The 21,808-nt window shown below is 36.8% G+C and overlaps 1 protein-coding gene across 1 annotated transcript; it reads left to right on the top strand.

The window, feature by feature from the left end:
• The first annotated feature begins 4,408 nt into the window (after window positions 1-4,408).
• On the top strand, window positions 4,409-18,841 carry LOC6046497 (kinesin-like protein Klp68D). Its single transcript, XM_038254898.1, has 4 exons — window positions 4,409-4,621; window positions 10,963-11,156; window positions 11,218-12,928; window positions 17,394-18,841. The coding sequence occupies exons 1-4, from the start codon at window positions 4,583-4,585 to the stop codon at window positions 17,919-17,921; spliced, it is 2,472 nt and encodes an 823-aa protein (XP_038110826.1). The 5' UTR covers window positions 4,409-4,582; the 3' UTR covers window positions 17,922-18,841.
• Window positions 18,842-21,808: the final 2,967 nt, after the last annotated feature.

Genomic DNA, 21,808 nt, shown 5'->3' with positions numbered 1-21,808 from the left:
ACGTATCATTTGATGATTCCTGCACCGAAATTTCAGAAGATATAGCGACCGTCACCATGCCATGTGAGTTCTCTTCTTTTATCTTGTCATTGCCAGCAAGGAAAATTCTCTTTGTATGACTCCATTTCTTTTCCTCGTACGCGCACACTCGCCGAAGATTATTTTGTTTTTATTTTTCACAAAACAGCAATGAAAGAACCGGAGAGGAGCATTGGGAACTCATCACGTCCCGTTAACGTGAAGATTTCCATCATTGTCATGATTTTTCGTTCAAAGATATAAATTTTGCGTCGTTTTCAATATTTTGACAAAAATCCGTCAACAAGTTGTTTAGAATAGTACCCTACACATGCCGATTCCTTTTGGTAACGATTATCCCATTCTTTGTAAAGTTATGGAAATCGTCATTAATCAATGATTGCGAACTTGGGCGTCAATGATTGTTCCACAAAATTATATAAATTTTGAAACACATTTGATTTAGAGCAAAAATTCCTTCTGTGGCTTCAAGAAGGCAACAACCTGCACTTGCTGATTCATTTTGGTGCAGATATTCGTTGAATTTATATTTATACAGAATATTTTATAGTGATGATCAATTTTCTTCAAAAATGATCAACGGTTTCACCTTAAATTGCTATCGAGAAATTAAAAAGAGAGATGTGAGCCGGTAACATGGAGTGAAATTTTCGCAGCTGTCATGGAAAACTTCACAGCAGCTTGACAGAAAGTTTAACTCCATGTTGCGCTTTTAATTTCTCGATAGAAAATTGTGTTAGGCTGGTTCTAATTTAAATTAAAGTTTTGATCTAAAAAAAAAAACAATATTTTGTCAAAAAATCGTGCAGTCCAGATTCGATTATCCGAAGGCCTCGGAGAAATTTCACTTCGGATGATGGAATCACAAAAAAATCGTAGTCTTATTATTGGGTAATTCTCTACCAACTCACACGAAATCGGGAAAAGTTGCCCCGACCCCTCTTCGATTTGCGTGAAACTTTGTCCTAAGGGGTAACTTTTGTCCCTGATCACGAATCCGAGGTCCGTTTTTTGATATCTCGTGACGGAGGGGCGGTACGACCCCTTTCATTTTTGAACATGCGAAAAAAGAGGTGTTTTTCAATAATTTGCAGCCAATAATTTGAGATAGAAATTTGGTGTCAAAGGGACTTTTATGTAAAATTAGACGCCCGATTTGATGGCGTACTCAGAATTCCGAAAAAACGTATTTTTCATCGAAAAAAACACTAAAAAAGTTTTAAAAATTCTCCCATTTTCCGTTACTCGACTGTAAAAAAATTTGGAACATGTCATTTTATGGGAAATTTAATGTACTTTTCGAATCTACATTGTCCCAGAAGGGTCATTTTTTCATTTAGAACAAAATTTTTCATTTTAAAATTTCGTGTTTTTTCTAACTTTGCAGGGTTATTTTTTAGAGTGTAACAGTGTTCTACAAAGTTGTAGAGCAGACAATTACAAAAATTTTGATATATATACATAAGGGGTTTGCTTATAAACATCACAAGTTATCACGATTTTACGAAAAAAAGTTTCAAAAAAGTTGGTCGTCATCGATCATGGCCGTTCATGGTCACCCGCGACAGACACGGACGACGAAACAAAGAGAAACGCAAAAAGTAACTTTTTCAAAACTTTTTTTCGTAAAATCGCGATAACTCGTGATGTTTATAAGCAAACCCCTTATGTCCATATATCAAAATTTTTGTAATTGTCTGTTCTACAACTTTGTAGAACATTGTTACACTCTAAAAAATAACCCTGCAAAGTTAGAAAAAAACACGAAATTTTAAAATGAAAAATTTTGTTCTAAATGAAAAAATGACCCTTCTGGGACAATGTAGATTCGAAAAGTACATTAAATTTCCCATAAAATGACATGTTCCAAAATTTTTTACAGTCGAGTAACGGAAAATGGGAGAATTCTGCCGTTTTACGGCGATATGATGTATAGGCTATTGAGATGATTTTGCTGTAGACACGATTTTCTGTTTTTGTTCATTTTTTCAATTCAAAATGACTAATTTGAGGTCTGCTCTGTAGAAACTGTTAAAAAGTACAATAAAAATGTGGCCCCTACAAAATTTCTTGTTTTTTCCTATTCTCTACGATTTTAAACCACAAACATCATTTGGCCGAAAAAATAGCAATAAAAAATCACTACTTTTCCTGCCCAATGATGTATGTATACATTGCTCGTTCAAAGCGATCAAAGCTGGCTTTATTTTTTGTGCCAGCTATTTTGATAGCTGAGTGGAACCCGTAATGCATTGTCCAAGTGGATTTTTTAAGGGGGGGGGGGGAAGGTTTTAGGGAGCGTTCTTTTATTACGTAATGCAGTTGGGGGGAGGGGGTCGGAGGCCGTGTTATGCTCCATAAAAAAATTTAAAATTTGTATATAAATTTTGTTACGAGGGGGGATCTAAAAATCTGATTTTTTGCGTTACGTAATAAAAGAACGCTCCCTTAGCGATTGTCTATGCTCCATAAACACATTTTTTGCATGAACAATTGTCAGCAAGGGAGGTGGGTGGGTCTAGAATTTTCAAAAAAGTGTCTACGTGGATGTGGATAAGGTGTCATCCATTAAGTACGTCACATTAAAATCAGCCAAAATTTACTCCACCCCCCTTTGTCACGATTTCCCTATGCTTTTAACACGCAACGTCACGCTTTCTCAAAACCCCCCTCTTCCCTCAGATCGTGACGTACTTTATGAATGATGCCTAATGGACGTCCCCTTAAGAATTAAATCGAAATAATGTAATAAAATATTGCCCTGTCTTGATTTGGTCCCAAAACCTCAAATCAACATTCAAACAGTATTGAGTTTGACTTCTATCAATTCTCAATGTATACATACATCATGATGAGTAAAATTGGCGTATACATCATTGTTTGTTTGCTTAATAAAATGGGCCCCAGAGCAGTTTTTTGAAAAATTCTTTCGTCAGGAGGTAGCTTTTAAGATTCTTTATCAGACTGTACAATAAAATTGAAAATGTCCAAAATGGCGTATACATCATATCGCCGTAAAACGGCAGAATTTTTAAAACTTTTTTAGTGTTTTTTTCGATGAAAAATACGTTTTTTCGGAATTCTGAGTACGCCATCAAATCGGGCGTCTAATTTTACATAAAAGTCCCTTTGACACCAAATTTCTATCTCATCACCGTTTCAGGCTGCAAATTATTGAAAAACACCTCTTTTTTCGCATGTGCAAAAATGGAAGGGGTCGTACCGCCCCTCCGTCACGAGATATCAAAAAATGGACCTCGGATTCGTGATCAGGGACAAAAGTTACCCCTTAGGACAAAGTTTCACGCAAATCGAAGAGGGGTCGGGGCAACTGCTGTGTGAGTTGGCGGAGAATTACCCTATTGATTGTCTTCAAGCTCGACAATCAAAAATAAGGCGCTGAAGTGATTTATAATTTTTAAATCCAAAATGGCGTTGACGAAATATTGAAAATGCATTTTTTTTTATTTAATAGGCAATCAACTCTTCAAGTTGGCTAGAACGGGGTTGCAGAACTCGAATTTGTTAAAAACAAGAAAATAAAAAAAAACGAAAAAAAATTCGTGATTCGATTATCCGAGTCCTATACAAATCATCGAATAATCGAAACTTCCGATATTCGAAGCATAGGATAATCGAGCCCGGACTGTACCTCCCAAACCTGATTTGGCACCATCTTGTACTATTGCTCAAAAGATGTTTCCCGAAAACAAATCGAAAATTATTGAATTGATAAAAATGGAAAATTAAAAATGTTGGATTTTTATCTGCGCACCTATTTTTTATGAAAATTTCTAAGGCCATTGCAATTTTTGTTCTATGCGTTCTAAATTTGTTTTTTTTTTTGTAATACAGTCCAAACATGATTATCCGAAGTTTTTTTATTTTATTAGGTTGTTGCAAATATTTTTTAAAGTTTATGTCCCTCGGCTCTGACCAAAGTCGAAGAGGGGAGGGGAGGGGGGGGCCTTTTGGCTGCCATCTTGGATTTAAACATTTTAAATCAGTTTAGAGTAGTTCAGGGGCATAGCTCAACAATCAAAAATAAGATAGCGAAAACAATGTTTATCGTGATTCGATTATCCGAAGTTTCGGTTATCCGAAGTGAAATTCTGCCAAGGCCTACGGATAATCGAGTCTGGACTGTATTAATATTTTTATATTTTTATCCACAAAACATTTCCATAAAACTTGTTTTCCACCCTGGCGACATCTCGCAGTGATAAGCGGTGGGTGTTTGTGTTTTGCTTCGTTTTGCTCACCCACTGAGCGCGCGCGCTCTCCCCTCTCACGTGGCTCATTCGGCGTCGCGACGCTTCACCCTCACCCTTTTCAAACTCACACTCACTCTCACTCACTCGACCAAAATCTCATTCGCTCACTGGTGGTGGTGTTGGAAACACAGCTGAATCGATAATCCAAACAAAAGTGCCCGTCTAGTCATCAAGATGTGCTGTTTTCCGTGAAAAACTTGCGGAAAAGTGTGAAAATTGCGTCGGGACAGTCCAGTGCGGGAGGCCAAGTTCCGTGTTCCGGGTCCAGGATGAATCGCAGCAGCGCCGCCAAGCAGAAGAGTTCCGCCGTAAGTTTTTTTCGTCTCTAGTTGTTTGATTTAGAGAGGAGGGGTGTGTTAACAGCAGCAGCACCAGCAGGCCTTGAGACTCCGCAAAGTCTAGCTTGAACGAGTATGAGGTGGAGATTTTTTTTTTTGAGGGCGGCAATGACGAAAATTGTAAGGCGTTAAAATTAAACAGAAACTTATTTCCATGCATGACGAACGAGTCGTTCCGTCCAACGCCCGCCAGTAGGCCCAAAATAGGAACGCACCAAAATTGCACAACACTCGCACAATCTGCCACTATTCTTTACCTCTCTACTTTTTTTCATAGAAAAAAGCGAAAGCAAATCAGTAACAACATTTCAAAAGGGCGAAACCTACGATCCTACCATTTCGGGAAAATCAACATTCAAAATTTTGCAATTCCGATCAATTCCTATTTCCACAAAAAAGCATGAAAACCATCAATTTTGTCAAAACGTAATAGAAAATAGCAATAATTTCATCATAGAGAGCAATTTGAAATTAATTAAGGTATTTTTGCTATTAAAAATTGAGAAAAACAAATTACGCCTTTTTGAAGAGCGTGCCTCCATTTTCGCCCCACCGTATTCGCCACCCACTCAACCAAAACAACGGTTTAGCCCGTCAGGTTACGCCGCAAAGCAAAAGTAAACAACAGATTCGCCCTTTTGGTTTTTTGTTCATTTTTCGGGTTTTTAAAGAAAAAAGGGGTGAAACAACTATTTTATCATTGTGAAACGTTACAGTCAGTGATAATATAGTGATATTTGCAACCTCAGTGATAAAAAAATTGGTCTAGAAAACCTTCAGAAGGAGTCCGATTCAGGCCAAGAATCGTTGAGCCAGGATACACCGTAAGTAGCAAGTTGGTTTGACGATGTGGTCTATATTGAAGTGACGTTCCTTGGGGTGTCCCCGCCGGAAGTGGGAGACATGGCACCTGACGACTAGGCCACCCCGCGACACCATCCTGCCTTCTCTATCTTTGCATAGCTTCAATGGTTACGGAGGCGATGATTTTGTACGGCATTCCTCCTAAACCTCCCTACACTAACTTTTTGTCCTGCAACTGCTAGACCCAGAATCCCCGGATGTTCCAAGAACCGGTAAATTATGGACCTTCATATCTAGATTGTGAATCCAGACCAGATCCGATACTACAATAATTGAAATTAAAAAGTAATGTATTTAGGATCATACAAATCTGTGTTTGTTGTGGAATTGTAGTCAGAGACATCAGAAACATACATTTTGATCCATTTTGAGGATTGTCAGGTTAAAATTCACTAAATTATAACGAAAATTTGGTGTTTCTAAATATACGTCGGAACTTGCAGAAAACACTACATTCGCCCCTCGTGATTGGGTGAAAACACAAGGGCGAAAACTCAATTTGGTTTGTTTTGATTGATGTCGTTGATTAGCCCTTTTGTTTTTTGCTTGTAAAACTACGTATTTTCGGAATTTTGTGATGATGGAGGGTGTTTTAGGATCAGTTTTGTTCGCTTTATATGATTCTGACAAAAACTCAGTTTGTTTACATTTGAGGGTTTCGCCCTATTGAAAAGTTGTTACAGAAATAAAAAGAGGGTTGGGTTGTGGTGCATCATCAAGTCAGTAACAACATTTCAAAAGGGCGAAACCTACGATCCTACCATTTCGGGAAAATCAACATTCAAAATTTTGCAATTCCGATCAATTCCTATTTCCACAAAAAAGCATGAAAACCATCAATTTTGTCAAAACGTAATAGAAAATAGCAATAATTTCATCATAGAGAGCAATTTGAAATTAATTAAGGTATTTTTGCTATTAAAAATTGAGAAAAACAAATTACGCCTTTTTGAAGAGCGTGCCTCCATTTTCGCCCCACCGTATTCGCCACCCACTCAACCAAAACAACGGTTTAGCCCGTCAGGTTACGCCGCAAAGCAAAAGTAAACAACAGATTCGCCCTTTTGGTTTTTGTTCATTTTCGGGTTTTTAAAGAAAAAGGGTGAAACAACTATTTTATCATTGTGAAACGTTACAGTCAGTGATAATATAGTGATATTTGCAACCTCAGTGATAAAAAAATTGGTCTAGAAAACCTTCAGAAGGAGTCCGATTCAGGCCAAGAATCGTTGAGCCAGGATACACCGTAAGTAGCAAGTTGGTTTGACGATGTGGTCTATATTGAAGTGACGTTCCTTGGGGTGTCCCCGCCGGAAGTGGGAGACATGGCACCTGACGACTAGGCCACCCCGCGACACCATCCTGCCTTCTCTATCTTTGCATAGCTTCAATGGTTACGGAGGCGATGATTTTGTACGGCATTCCTCCTAAACCTCCCTACACTAACTTTTGTCCTGCAACTGCTAGACCCAGAATCCCCGGATGTTCCAAGAACCGGTAAATTATGGACCTTCATATCTAGATTGTGAATCCAGACCAGATCCGATACTACAATAATTGAAATTAAAAAGTAATGTATTTAGGATCATACAAATCTGTGTTTGTTGTGGAATTGTAGTCAGAGACATCAGAAACATACATTTTGATCCATTTTGAGGATTGTCAGGTTAAAATTCACTAAATTATAACGAAAATTTGGTGTTTCTAAATATACGTCGGAACTTGCAGAAAACACTACATTCGCCCCTCGTGATTGGGTGAAAACACAAGGGCGAAAACTCAATTTGGTTTGTTTTGATTGATGTCGTTGATTAGCCCTTTTGTTTTTTGCTTGTAAAACTACGTATTTTCGGAATTTTGTGATGATGGAGGGTGTTTTAGGATCAGTTTTGTTCGCTTTATATGATTCTGACAAAAACTCAGTTTGTTTACATTTGAGGGTTTCGCCCTATTGAAAAGTTGTTACAGAAGTTTTGGACAGACATTTCTTTCCAACACTGCTGTTTTTTTCTTTGGGGTGGTGGAACGCACGAGATGATCAATCGAGTGGAAAGCGCACCACCTGTCCGCACCACCCACCCTCTTGTCGTTCATCCTAGAGACCCACCAGGCGCATCAAAGTGTTATGAAAAGTTGAATAATGAAAGTGAGTTGGCTGACTCTATCGTCGAACAGCAGGCGATGTGATTGCCCATCATTGCGCTTTGGGCTGTTTTCCGGGAGGATTATAAACCGCCTGCTATAGCTATAGCTATCTCTGGAAAAGCGCGAAATGTGGGGCAGAGTTGAAAAAGGACACCCAGCTGCATGTGTAAAGGGGGTCACAATCGGATTGTCAAGTCCTGCGGTTTGTGGCAAAGTTTTTTTTTAATGTGACTCAGTTGTGACGGAGGTTGATTGGCGTGTTGCATATCCATTTAGTTGAATTTGATTTGTGCAAATTTTATTTTTTTTCATCAAGCTTACGTTGGCTATCTACGAACGAGCGTCAAAGCGTGGTCGAATTTATTTATTCAGCTTAAAATCATTTGGACTGGCAGGAAAAAAGTAATTAAAGTTCAAAAAATGAGCAGATGTTTTGTTGAATTGGATGTAACATTGGTTCAATGTTTGTAAGGAACTCTGGATAATCAAATCGTGAACAAAAAAAAGGCGTATTTTCTTACTTTTAAAATCAAGTACGAGTTCTGCGACATTGTATTTAAACATCAATGGTAGATTGCTAAAGGAGATATTACACTACGGCAAACAAACATACAAACTTGCACGTTTCGACAGTTTGCCTGCTTAGTTTGTTTGTACAAACGTCGGCCTGCATAATTTTGGCTTGTTTGCGAGTTTGCCGTAAAAAAGTTTGCGAGTTTGGCAAACTGTCAAACACGAAAAAGTGCTAGTTTGTTTGTTTGTTTGTTTGCGATAGTGTAATGGCTCATTAAGAATTCTCACCATCTTGGATTAAAAATTTCAAATCATTCAAGAGTATTGTTTGGGTCATGTCATATTTAAGCTCAGAAATTAAAAAAACAACAAGGTTCGATTGTCCGGAGTGATTTGTTTTTTCGAGGCCTTCAAATAATCGAGTCCGAACTGTATTTAAAACATTTTTTTTTTTTTTCAATAAAAACATATTTTCTATTTAAAATAACCTTTTGATACATCAAATAAAATAGGTATTAGCAAACTATTTGGTGTCTTGAACAAGATTCTGGAATTTTTCTTATTTTTTGCCAACAGACCCAATAAACAAAGTTTTTTATTTATTTTTTGTTTTTTTTTACATTTTAAATCCGCCTTGAGTCAAGGATATTCAAAATCTCCAAATAAGCAACAAGTGAAAATGAGGACAACTCGGCTTCCCTCCCACTAACATTTACACACAAGGTCCTCGGTAATTACTCTTAGCTTCAAGAAAAAAATAATTACAAAAGACTACGAAAAAATGAGGACAATTCAGAAATACAGCTAGACTCTTAGAAAATGTCCATAAACCTTTTTTTGTTAAATAAAAAAAGGTTTTTTGTTTCTTTTATTTTTGGATAGTTTCAGATACAAAAAAAGGCAACTCTTGAGCCCGAGAAGTATGGATAGAAAAAATCATTAAGATATAATTTTTAGAAAAATCTGTGATTTTTTAAAAATATCAAAAATACTATATTTCTAAAATCATTTTAAAAAGCAAAATTAAATTTGCAAGCGAAAAGTACCCAACTTTTTTTAAACGAATTGTTTTCAAGCTTTGCCATTTGGGTTGATTTTTAGGATCAAAAAAGTATATTTCTGATTTTTTGAAATAGCGTTCACGTATATTTTAGAGGTAATTTTGAGCAACTTTTGTTCAACGAAAAAAAATGACTTATCTTGTTTTTTTTTTTTTTTTTTGTTTAAGTTTCAGTATTTTAATTTGCATCTTTCTTGTTTAGGTTATGTTTGTTTTTGATAGTACTTGGCCTATTCTACCGCCTCCTATCATTACATTTTGCCTATCTAATTATTTTATGTTTTTACAGTCACGCTTTTAATTTTTTTTTATTGTTTTTGACACCATTATCATTTAAATTGTAAAAAATGCGTAGAGGCGTAGTCTAGGATACTAAAAAATTTACTGCATACTTCCTTTTACTATAGGATATAAATATAGGATATGTTAGTACATAACAGCCAAATTTGAACCCTACAAAAAATGTCATTTTTAAAACTATTGGCAAAGTCACTTATTAAAACAAGTCAAATTTCCAACCCTGTAATTTTCTAAAATTTTAAGAGTTCTTCTTTCCAATACTTTTTTAAGATCAAAAATTAGTTGCAAAATGCCGGATTTTGTCGAATTTTTAGATCGAAGCTCGTCTAAACGCGGGGTTGGGTTGTAGAGGGTTAACCCTTTCAGCCTGATGGGTCATATATGTCCCAAAACTCAAAATTTCCAAATATGCCCTATAATTTTCGTATGACCCTAAAATTTTTTTTCCCGTCATTAACTAAAAATATATACAGCCCAGACTCGATTATCCGAAGAACTCAGAAAAATTTCACTTCGGCTAATCGAACCACAAAAAAGCAAAAAATTCTAACTACTTTAAACTATTCAAATTTGAATAAAATGGGGTCCCAGAACTCTAATTTAATGTTAAAACAAGAAAAAGAAAAAAACAACAAAAAAAGAAATTTTTGCTCGTGATTCGATTTGTATTAGTTTGTGAGCAATAAATTTGAAAAAAAAAACATAAAAATAGGCATTTTCATTAGAACAAATTTCATATAAAGTGGGAAAACTTTTGATGAGTGCTTCGAATTGAGTTCAAAAAGCAATATAAATCGACATTTTAATTAAAAAACAGTTTTAAAGAATTTTGGGAGCAAAAATAAGTATTTTCAACAGAACTATTTTGTTTTAAACACTGTTGTTATTTTTTTTTTGCAGAAATAGTGCACCTTGTAGGGCCTACCCTAGTATATGTTTTAAAAATTGCGCATTTTATAATTTCGTTTGTTTGTTGTCTTTAACATATATTCTTACTTGTGTAATCGAACAATGACTTAATGGAGATTAGCTTCCCCAAGATAACGATGGGTTCAAAATTTTCCCAATCGCTTCGATGTCACATTTGTTCGAAATTTCTCCCGCGTCGTCACGGCACGGTCGTCCCCAGCATCGGTTGGAGGTGGAACCTTGAAATGCTCTTGATGACGTCAAATTTTCTCCTAATAATAGTTTCTTGTGTATGTCGCTTTCGCTTTCACACAAGAGAGAGACTAACATCACAATTAGAACCATAATAATAAGCAAGAAGTTGGACTCAAGAGCAATGTTTCTAGTCACGCTTGGGCTCGGCTTGCTCCACGAGAAAATCAATGGAATCCAGCAGAAGAACAAAGTGAATTGCTTCTATTTTAATGGCACTTGAAAGTGATTGGACTGATTTTTTTTTTTTGCTTTCTCATCCCCACAGCAACAGGGCGCCAAAAATGAGTGCGTCCAGGTGGTGGTCCGCTGCCGGCCGCTCAACAACAAGGAACAGACGGGCAACTTCCAGAAGGTCGTCGACGTCTTTCCGAGCCGGGGCGTGATCGAGATCCTCAACTGCAATGAGTCCTCGCGGGAGAATAAGAAGATGTTCACGTACGACGCCGTGTACGATAAGGAGTGAGTTGTGGTTGGGGTTTTGGGGTGTCAATTTATCTAATTTTGATTTTTTGGTTTTTAGTTCAACTCAGCAGCAGCTGTACGACGAGGTGATCCGTCCGTTGGTCTACTCTGTGCTGGAAGGCTTCAATGGGTGCGTTTTTGCGTACGGTCAAACCGGAACCGGTAAGACCCACACCATGGAGGGCATTAAGAATGACGCCGACCAGAAGGGTATTATTCCGCGTGCATTTGAGCAGATTTGGGCCCACATTAATCGATCGCAGAACATGAACTTCCTGGTGGCGGTGTCCTACCTGGAAATTTACATGGAAGAGTTGCGCGATCTGTTGAAGCCCAACACGACGTCGGTGTTGGAGTTGCGCGAACGCGAAGGTGGCATCGTCGTACCGAACCTGCACTCGGTCCTGTGCAAAAGCGTCGAAGACATGCTCAACGTCATGCACATGGGCAACAAAAACCGAACCGTTGGTTTCACCAACATGAACGCGCACAGCTCGCGATCTCACGCCATCTTCCTGATCAAGATCGAGATGTGCGAGGTAGGTGCGACGCTGGTCAAGGTGGGCAAGCTGAACCTCATCGATTTGGCCGGTAGCGAGCGGCAGTCCAAATCAGGCGCCACAGCCGAACGACTCAAAGAGGCCAGCAAGATCAACCGGGCGCTTTCCTCGCTAGGAAACGTAATTTCGGCCCTCGCCGAGAAGTCACCGCACGTCCCCTACCGCGACTCCAAGCTGACCCGCCTCCTACAGGACTCCCTAGGCGGAAACTCCAAAACCATCATGATCGCAAACATTGGCCCGTCCGAGTTCAACTACAATGAAACCCTGACGACGCTCCGGTACGCCAGCCGCGCCAAGACCATCGAGAACAAACCGGTCATGAACGAAGACCCACAGGACACCAAGCTGCGCGAGTACCAGGAGGAAATCGCCCGACTCCGCCAGCTCATCACAGAACGCCAAATGCGCGAAAAGTCCGTTCCAAAGGTCAAGAAAGTCAAACAACCACGCGTCATCAAGCGCGAAAAGAGCGTCGATTCCGACGAAAAGTCCGACTCGGAAGCCGAGCAGGAACCCGAAGAGGACGAAAAGGAAAACGAACTCGACTTTAGCGAACTGGACGCCAAAGCCCAAGAAGCGCTCCTCAAAGAACGCGAAGCGACCGCTTCCCTCGCCGCCAAACTGGGCGAACTCGAAAACCAACTAGTCAAGGGAGGCAAAAACATCCTCGACACGTACAGCGAGCGCCAGATGGAGCTCGAGAAAAAGATGGCCGAAATCGCCGAACGCAAGAAGCGCGAAATCGAAATGCAACAGCAGCTCGAACTCCACGAAGAATCCACCATGGAAATCCGCGAAACGTTCACCTCGCTCCAGCAGGAGGTCGAGCTGAAAACGCGCAAACTCAAAAAGTGCTACGCCAAGTGCATGGCCCTCAAGCAAGAGCTGTCCGACACCCGGGACGAACACAACCGCGATCGGCGCGAGCTGGAAATGACCCAGAATGAACTCATCAAAGAGCTCAAACGCCTCCTGCTCATCATAGACAACTTTGTCCCCACAGAGGTCAAGTCGCGCCTCTACACCCAGGCCAAGTACGACGACGAGGCGGAAGAGTGGTACCTGAACAGCAACATGATGCTGCTCAGCGTGCACCCGCAGAGCGTGACCCGGCCGGTGGCCGACCCGAACCGGAGACGGCCCATGTCCGAGTACGCGCTGCACATGATCAAGACGAACGCGCCCGACGCGGGCTATCGGTACAAGGTGAGTAATCTTGAACGAATCATCGCTGCGGTCAACTTTACGCGGTAGGCCTGGCCGCTGACGTTAACGTTTCTGTTGTTTCAATGCTTTGTAATGCAATGCAATGGCGCTGGGAACAATTGCCAGAGGAAGGTAGGGCAAGACAACCATATGGGACAAAGAAACAATCGTTCGAATGGCCACTGCCACTTTTGACACCTTTTTAGATTACAGAATTACATTATCCGAAGCCTCGATTATCCGAAGTTTCGATTATCCGAAGGTTTGTATAGGGATAATCCTCTGGCACCATTGTAAATGGCTAGAACGTTTGACAGTCACCAAAACCTCGAAGAGCCCACGTAGTAGTATTAGTGAAGAGCCCACGTTGTTTATCGTGGGCTCTTCACTTATACTACTGCGTGGGCTCTGTGAATGTAGCAAAATTGGTGTTGTTTGTTTATTTACAATGTAAATTTGTAAATTTTACATCAAGAAACATCACTTTTTGTGTTTGCAAATCTGTTACGAAAAATGATGAGAACTGTTACTTCCGATTGACCGGGAAGATTTGTCGGGTAGTACTGGACCGGGGACTAGCCAAGTCCCGCTGTTGATCCTTCCGAACAACTCGCTGCAATCTCCGTCAGAGAGTAACCGACCAAGTGCAGAAACATCCGTGATTCCGGTGATTGTGGCGGAGCTGGTCTTTCCAAGCATCCTTCGATAACCTTCTCCGAGGACTGGCCCACTCCCGCTGTCGATTGGCACAGGGAATCTAAGGAATCGCGTGCTTGTGTAGAATCCGACCTTTTGTGGACTCACAAAAAGTTCTTCGTGAAGTGGTCCGAACAAATCTGAACTTCTAACTTGCAAAACCGTCTTCATCGCCACTTCGCGGGGCATTTATCCATAGTCTCTGGCGGATAGGGTCCTTCGCGAACTTGGGTTTGGAAATCCGTTCCGTGTCGTTATTTTTTCATGGAAATAATTTCAATATTATGAAATTATGCCTTTTTTTACCACGCGGTTTGTTCATTTTCAAATTTTGACAAATGCGTTCTTCATCTTCTTTGTTGTCCTCATGTTCGCGTCGAACATTTAGGTTTCATAAACATGGCCGTCGTGACAGGGGGCTGGGGATAATCGAATCACGAAAAAAAATATTTTCGTATTTTTTTTATTTTCTTGTTTTTAACATAAAATTTGAGTTCTACGACCCCATTTTAGACAAATTTGAGTTGCTGATTGCCTTTTTAAAAATAAAATGCTTTTTTTTTTCAATATTGTTTCACCGCCATTTTGGTCGCCATCTTAGATTTAAAAATTCTGAATAATTTTAGCGTAGTTTAGGGGTCATACCTATGCTCAACAATCAAAAATTAGACAACGAGCATTTTTTTTTCTTTTGCGAGTCTGGACTGTATAACTTTGGAGCATTTTTTTAGTATTAAAGTTTTCAAACCCCTACATTTTTTAATCTCTAAAAAAGATGTTTTTTTATATTTTATAACTTTTTAATATTTAAATTTAAAAAAATTCAAATTGCATTATTTTTCAGTTTTTGAACTTTTTTATAGTTTTGAGTTTAGAAATTTTAATAATTTTGAGTTTTGAAGTTTTTTAATTTCAATTTCGAAATTTGAAGTTTTTAATTTACTAAATTCCTTATTTTTGAATTTCTAAATTTTTGGGTTTTTTGAATTTTTGGACTTTAAAAACTTTGAATTTTCAATGTTTTTAATTTGTACTTTTTTAAGTTTCTAAATTTAAAATTCTTTTCATTTTGAATTGTTTTTCAAAAAAAAAATATTTCTTCAATTCTTATTCTTAGATTCTAAAATTCTTAATTTCTCAAATCTTATTCTTAGATTCTTATATTCTTAATTTCTCCAATCTTTCTTTTATGTTCCTAAATTTTAAATTATTAAATTCTTAAATTCTTAAATTCTTAAATTCTTAAATTCTTAAATTCTTAAATTCTTAAATTCTTAAATTCTTAAATTCTTAAATTCTTAAATTCTTAAATTCTTAAATTCTTAAATTCTTAAATTCTTAAATTCTTAAATTCTTAAATTCTTAAATTCTTAAATTCTTAAATTCTTAAATTCTTAAATTCTTAAATTCTTAAATTCTTAAATTCTTAAATTCTTAAATTCTTAAATTCTTAAATTCTTAAATTCTTAAATTCTCTAATTCTTTAATTCTTTAATTCTTCAATTCTTCAATTCTTAAATCCGTAAATTCTTAAATTCTTAAATTCTTAAATTCTTAAATTCTTAAATTCTTAAATTCTTAAATTCTTAAATTCTTAAATTCTTAAATTCTTAAGTTCTTAAATTCTTAAATTCTTAAATTCTTAAATTCTTAAATTCTTAGATTCTTAAATTATTAAATTATTAAATTCTTAAATTCCTCAATTCTTGAACTCTTAAATTTTAAAATAAAAAAAAAACAAACAAATGCAAAATTTTTAAACCCCACAAAAAAAATAATTTATAGTAAAAAAATATATCAAAAATTAAAAAAAAAGTTAGACAAAAGTAAAATAAAAATCAAAAATTAGAAATAATCTACATTAGGGGAAGGTGGGGCAAGACGACCATATGGGGCAAGAGGAACAATCGCTCGTACGGCCGTAATTTTTACAATATTGATTATTTCCAGTATGAGGAATTGTTGCTAGCAATGCAATTAGCTGATTCTACTACCACATAACCGCCAAAACGACGTAAATGCCACGGGGCATAAGATTTAATGAAGTTTTTTCAAAACCTTTGTTTTCTTTTAATATTTGGAAAGTACAAAATAAGGCTTAGGGTTCGTTTTAAGGCTCATTTTATCAAAATGCTATTTTTCCTAGATCAGTAGTGTCCCTACCAATGACATGCACCTATTACAAAGTATGATTTAACTTTTGGTTATTTTTATTGAGAGCTTTTAAAAAATGTTGTTCAGGTGGGGCAAGTGTACCATATGGATTTTTAGTATGGAAAAAAATACGGATTGCTGCAACAACATATTTTATTGGGAAATAAATACATGCAAGTACTTAAAAACTGATAAACAACTGTGAAAAAAAAAATTCTGCACAAAATATAGTGATATTATGAAAATTTACTATTTATTATCTAAGTAATATTTTTTTTTTCGTAAAATCGATAAGATTTTTAGTAAAATATTGTTATTTAATCTAAAAATTTAAGAAAGTTTTAAAATACATTCTTATCTGATGTATCTAAGTGATAACAGTTCAATTGTTAGCAAATTAACATGTTTTTTCATGCATTGTTCCTCTTGCCCCAACGGGATGTTCGTCTTGCCCCGCTAGTTGAGTAGAACGTACGGAAAATCAAAAAAATTAAAATCAATTTTTTACATTAAAAAACAGGATTTTTTTAAAACTTGTTCTAACAAAGTCTTAGTCAAGACCTAGAATAAGATGATTATAATAAAATCCGACAGATTTTTAAACTTTTTAATGGGTTATAATGAGCATTTCCTTAGCTTGTTACACTTGCCCCACTTTCCCTACAAAAATGATTTGAATTTTAAATTTAAGAATTTCAAAAATTTGATTACTCTAAAATGCAAAAAAAAATCAAATAAAATTAAATTAAAAATAATAAAATTCGGAAACCAGAAACAACAAACCTTAAAAACACAAAATTACAATACAAAAATTAAAAGCTCAGAAATTCTTAAGTTCGGAAATTCAAAATAAATTAAAATTGAAAATCAAAATTATACAATCTTTTTCATTTTTTTCTGGGTTTTGTAGTTTTCGATGTTGTTTAATATTTACATTTTTAAATTTCTTTATTTCGAAATATTTTTATTTTTCAATTTTTTAAATTTTCATTTTGAATTCCAATTTTTTTTTCATTTTAAAAATGATTATTTTGCGCATTTTTTTTGTAAAAATGGTTGGTTGGTATTTCTAAAATCTTTATTTGCATTTATTTTGTTTGGTTTACGTTTGTTTTTGGTAGTATTTGGCCTATTCTACCACCTCCTATCATTTTGCTTTTCTAATTTTTTCATGTTTATACATAAACTGTTCCAATTTTTCGTTTGTTTTTCACATTTTTTGCTATAAAATGACACAATTTACATTCAAATTGTAAAAAAATGCGTAAAATGCAACCTGAGGCACTAAGAAAATTACTACATACTTCTTTTTACCTAATATATAGGGAATTACATTTTTTAAAACATTGGCAAAGTCACATAAAACGTTTCAAACTTCCAACCCTAAAATTATTGAAGTTCTCCTATCTAAAGCTTTACAAACAAATGCAAACTTGATACAAATTATACTTTTCCATAATTTCGCTGCCGTCTACAGTACCGACCAAATTCATCAAAATGAAAATACACAAGAAAAAAATATTCTTAGAATTGCTCTCCTAGCATTTGGATTTTGGATGCTTTTCAAGTTTACATAATTTTCATTCATGAAACTCTCTATTCTTTATCCTTCCAGGGCGAAAACATCATGAACTACGAGCTGGATATGCCGCTGCGCACCACGTACGAGTACTCCAACCCAAAAGTGTCCGCCTCTCTTCAAGCGGTCCTGGCCGAAGCGATGCAAACCGAGGACGACATCGACATCACCGACCAGTCCAACTACGCGAGCATGATGAAGCAACGGCTGGACAAAATTACGCGCCGCAGCCAGAACCAGGACGGCGGCGGCGGCGGCGTTGGTCAACAGTCGGGTAGCGGTTCCAACGGGGCGGGTTCGTCGTCAGGCGCGTCAAACGGTGGCATTCAGTCGAGTAGCAGTGGCATTGGCAGTGGTGGCAGCAGCAGCAGCATCAACGGTGGTACAGGTTCCCTCGGTGGTGGCGGCGGCGGCATGGCCAACGGTCGGGCCCGATCGTCGATCTACAACCGGGGTATGTCGGCGGCGCCCACCTTCGGGGCGCACTCGACGGCCAAGAAGGTTGCGCCACCGGCCAGCGCGGCACCAACGTTCCCCAAGGCGCGCGGACTCATCCCCAAGTAGATCCAGCGCCAAGGTGAAACTGAACTACTCATTTGATGATATTCCACCTTTCCTGCGCAACATCATCATCCGTCACACACGCTCACACAGTTTTAAAAATCTCCCACGATTTTGGGTTTCTTTGCTAGGATTTTTTTTTGTTTCTTGAAGCTTGAGTATTTAACAGTTTAACAAAAAAAAAGTGTAGGAAAAGTTTCACACGCGCGCGCTTCAAATCGGCTTGGCACCAAACAATTATGAGAAAGTGGAAAAAATGCAGTTTGTGGAAAAAGAAGGAAGAAATTGTGAGAGAATGGGAGAAACAAAAAAAACAGTGAATGTTAGTAAGAATGAGTATTGCGTTTTAAAGTGGGTAGGCGGCTTTAGGCTTAAGTAAATAACCAAAACTCTCTCCACCACAAGGAGGTCACCGAAGCATAATTTAGTCTTTCTTGTTCGCTCTTTGAACTAGATATGTTGTGTTCTAGTTGTGAAACAGATTTCAACTAGCTTGTAAATAGGAATTTTTGTTTGTGGTATACTTTTTTCGGTTGTTGTATTTTAGTAGTTTTATTTTTATTTTTTCTCTAGTTTTGTTAAAGTATTTTGAAAACATTCTATTTATTAACTACTGTTCCTTGTGTTCCTTAACGAGTAAAAGCTGTATTCTGTATATTTTGTTTCGCTTTGTCACGATTACGACTGAACGGTACCATTAAAACTGCAATTTATTCTTTACTTTCACTTTAAGCCATTTCAAATGCATTATTCATGTCATTGCCCTAACTTCTCCCTGTTAGTCTCGCTGTAATTCATCGTTGTAAGTTATGAAACATTGTGCAATTAAAGGAAAGAAAAGAGAAAACTTTTTTTCTTTTTAATCAGGATGGTCGAGCACTTTGAGCAGTCAGAAATTCAGTAATAAATGTTTTCATCAGGAACAAAGGCAAAAATTGATTCAAATCTCACAGCTTTTTTCAACTTTTTCTTCCTGTTAAAGAGCAATTCCAGCTCAAATCAGGAATTTTTCTGGTACTTTTGTATCGACTCTCTCCGATTTCAATGAAACTTTGTAGACATGTTATCCTTGGCCTATATAAGCCATTTTTGTGTATATGGAGCCAATAGTACTTGAAAATAATATTTGAGAAAAGCGTAAGGTATTTAAATATTTTTGTGTTTTGCAATTAAAAAATTATTGTATCTCGAAGCCGTTGCATCGTATCAAAAAGTGGTCAAAGACAAACTTGTAGGAAATTGGAAAAATACACTGAAACAAAAATACACGCCACTTCTATGAGATTTTTCAGTTTTTAAGTTTAAAAGTTAAATTTGATGGTGATTTCACGATTTTTTTCACTCAAAATTTTTGAGGAAATAGCCTAAAATGTTACAAAAAGACTCACGAAAAATGCAGGATAGTATGTCTCTCCTAAAAAAGCACAAAAATCATTTACTACAACTGTTTTTTTTTTTTTTTGAAAAGTGGTCTAAACGTCAAAATTTTTCAGAATCGATAGTGGGAATCGATTCCCCAGACACTTTTACATAAAAGTCTCCATATTGACCATTTCCCTAAGTCCAATCCTTGGGAAGATACAAAACAAACTTATGGGAAATTGGACGAGCTTTCCGGTAAAAATATTTACGAGACTGAAAAACCAAGTCTGTCATATATAAATTGCCAAAAACCACCAAAAAACCATTTTTTCAAAATTAAATCGCCGCCATTTTGGTCGCCATCTTGGATTTCAAAATTCTAAATTACTTCAGAGTAGTTTAGGGGTCATACTAAAGTTCAACAATCGAAAATAAGACATCAAAAAATTTGTTTTTTTCGTGATTCGATAAGGCCGATGCAAATATTTAAAAAAGTTTTTGTCCCTCGGCCCTGGCCGAGGTCAAGGGGGCAAAAAAATAAAAAAATATATAAATTTAAATAACAAGCCATAGTCTTCACATTTAAATGAAAAAAGTGTTTTAAAATGCATTTTACACTAGATCAGTTGTTTTGCAATCATTAGTTTTCAAAAAATCTAAGATCTGACAAAATCAAAAATTGTATCGAAAAAAAAGATTTTGCATCGAAATTTTTTAAAAAACCTTAAGATTTTTTAATAAACCCAAACATGCTAAAAATGATTTTAAACGCAGGAAAATGTATTTTAATTTGATTCCAGCTGGTTGCACTTGAATTTTCATTGAAATTTTGAAGTTTATTGTAAAAAAATTTTTTTTTGCCCCCTGATTTTTCGGGCCAATTTTGAAGGGGGGGGGTGACAAAAACTTTTAAAAATTTTTGTACCAGCCTAAACAAAAAGCTCAAATAAAGTAAAAACACATACAAAGATTTGATTCGTTTGATATTGCAATTTATGAAAGTTTGAGTATTTTCGAAAAAATACTGTATTTTGTAAAAGTTTTAGTATTTTACAAAAAACTCTTATTAGGTGAAAGTGCATTCACAAATTTAATTCGTTTGATGCCCATATTTCAATTTATAAAAATTTGAGTATTTTCAAAAAAAGTACGGTATTTTGTGAACATTTAAGTGTTTTACTAAAAAAACTCAAATAAAGTGAAAATGCATACAACAATATTGCAATTTATAAAAATTTAAGTATTTTCGAAAAAAGGTATTTTGTAAAAAAGAAGTATTTTACTAAAAGAAATCTTTAATAAAGTGAAAATGCATAAAAAATCGATTCTTTTGATACCCATATTGCAATTTAGGAAAATTTGAGTATTTTCAAAAAATACCATATTTTGTGAAAATTTTAGTTTTTTACTAAAAAAATCTCTAATAAAAAGAAATTGCATTCAAAATTTCGCTTCGTTTGATACCCATATTGCAAATTACGAATTTTATGAAAAATGCAGTATTTTAAGAAATTTGAGTATTTAAAAAAGAAAAACTCTAATTATTTGGAAATGCATATAACATTTTGATTCGTTTCATACCCGTATCAGAGACATACATTTTTTAAAATTTAGTGTTTTCAAAAAATACAATTTTTTGTGAAAAATTTTTTTTTTTCAATTCAATTGTGTTTTTATTAGAATTTAACTGTTCTGCTCCAGGATGTTACATTTGCAATTCAGAGATTTGGAGAACCTTTCAACTGAGATCAATTCATAAGCCTTTGCAGGGAGGATACATATTTCTACGTTTAGATTTTGCTAACTGGGTGTTCTTTTAGGGAAAATAATTTTTGAGAAAAAACCCTAGATCTATGTTTGGCTTAAAGACTAATATCACAGTTGTTGGTGGAGGAGTGCTTCGATGAGCGGATTCGTTGACATCCCACACGAAGTCCTGAAGGTTCTCGTTGCCCTTTCGATGCTTGCGTCGACGGTGTCGACGCCGGCCAGCTTGTGTAGATCGTCGGTCGGGTACCACGGGTCCAGGTTGTGCACCATCTTGAGCAGCTTATTCTGCTTCACCTGGAGTCGCTTACGGTGCGATTTGGCGCAGTTGCCCCAGACCGCAGCAGCGTAGGTCAGCATTGGACGGATGATGCACTTGACCACCAGCGACTTGTTCTTGATGCTCAGCTTCGACCGCCGATTCAGCAGGGAGTAGAGCGCTTTGGTGGACCGATCCACCTTCCCGATGATGTAGTTCACGTGCTTGTCGTACTTTAGCTTCTTGTCATGCACCACTCCCAGGTACGTGACTTCGTCGTCCCACGTTGCAGGCTGGCCGTTGACGCTGATCGATCTGCGGGGAAGGTGCCGAGCAGCACGCCTCCTGGTGAAGAAGATGGACTGGGTTTTCCCAGCGTTCAGCTTGATGCCCACTTCCGCTGAAACTCCTCGAGGTTGTTCTGTGCCGCTTGGAGGTGGGTGACGACGATCTTCGGGTCCTTGTCCGATGCCAAGTATGCAGTGTCATCCGCAAAGAATGC

This window comes from Culex quinquefasciatus, chromosome 2, assembly GCF_015732765.1.
Source record: "Culex quinquefasciatus strain JHB chromosome 2, VPISU_Cqui_1.0_pri_paternal, whole genome shotgun sequence".
Taxonomy (NCBI): Eukaryota; Metazoa; Arthropoda; class Insecta; order Diptera; family Culicidae; genus Culex; species Culex quinquefasciatus.
This window is presented reverse-complemented; position numbering and strand designations above follow the sequence as displayed.

What these genes read in the sequence shown, in the direction of transcription:
- LOC6046497 (XM_038254898.1), top strand. Translation starts at nt 4,583, where the DNA reads ATGAATCGCAGCAGCGCCGCCAAGCAGAAGAGTTCCGCC. An exon ending in GACGCCGTGTACGATAAGGA is followed by an intron (nt 11,157 to 11,217) that starts GTGAGTTGTGGT and finishes TTTGGTTTTTAG; the next exon opens with TTCAACTCAGCAGCAGCTGT. An exon ending in ACGCGGGCTATCGGTACAAG is followed by an intron (nt 12,929 to 17,393) that starts GTGAGTAATCTT and finishes TTATCCTTCCAG; the next exon opens with GGCGAAAACATCATGAACTA.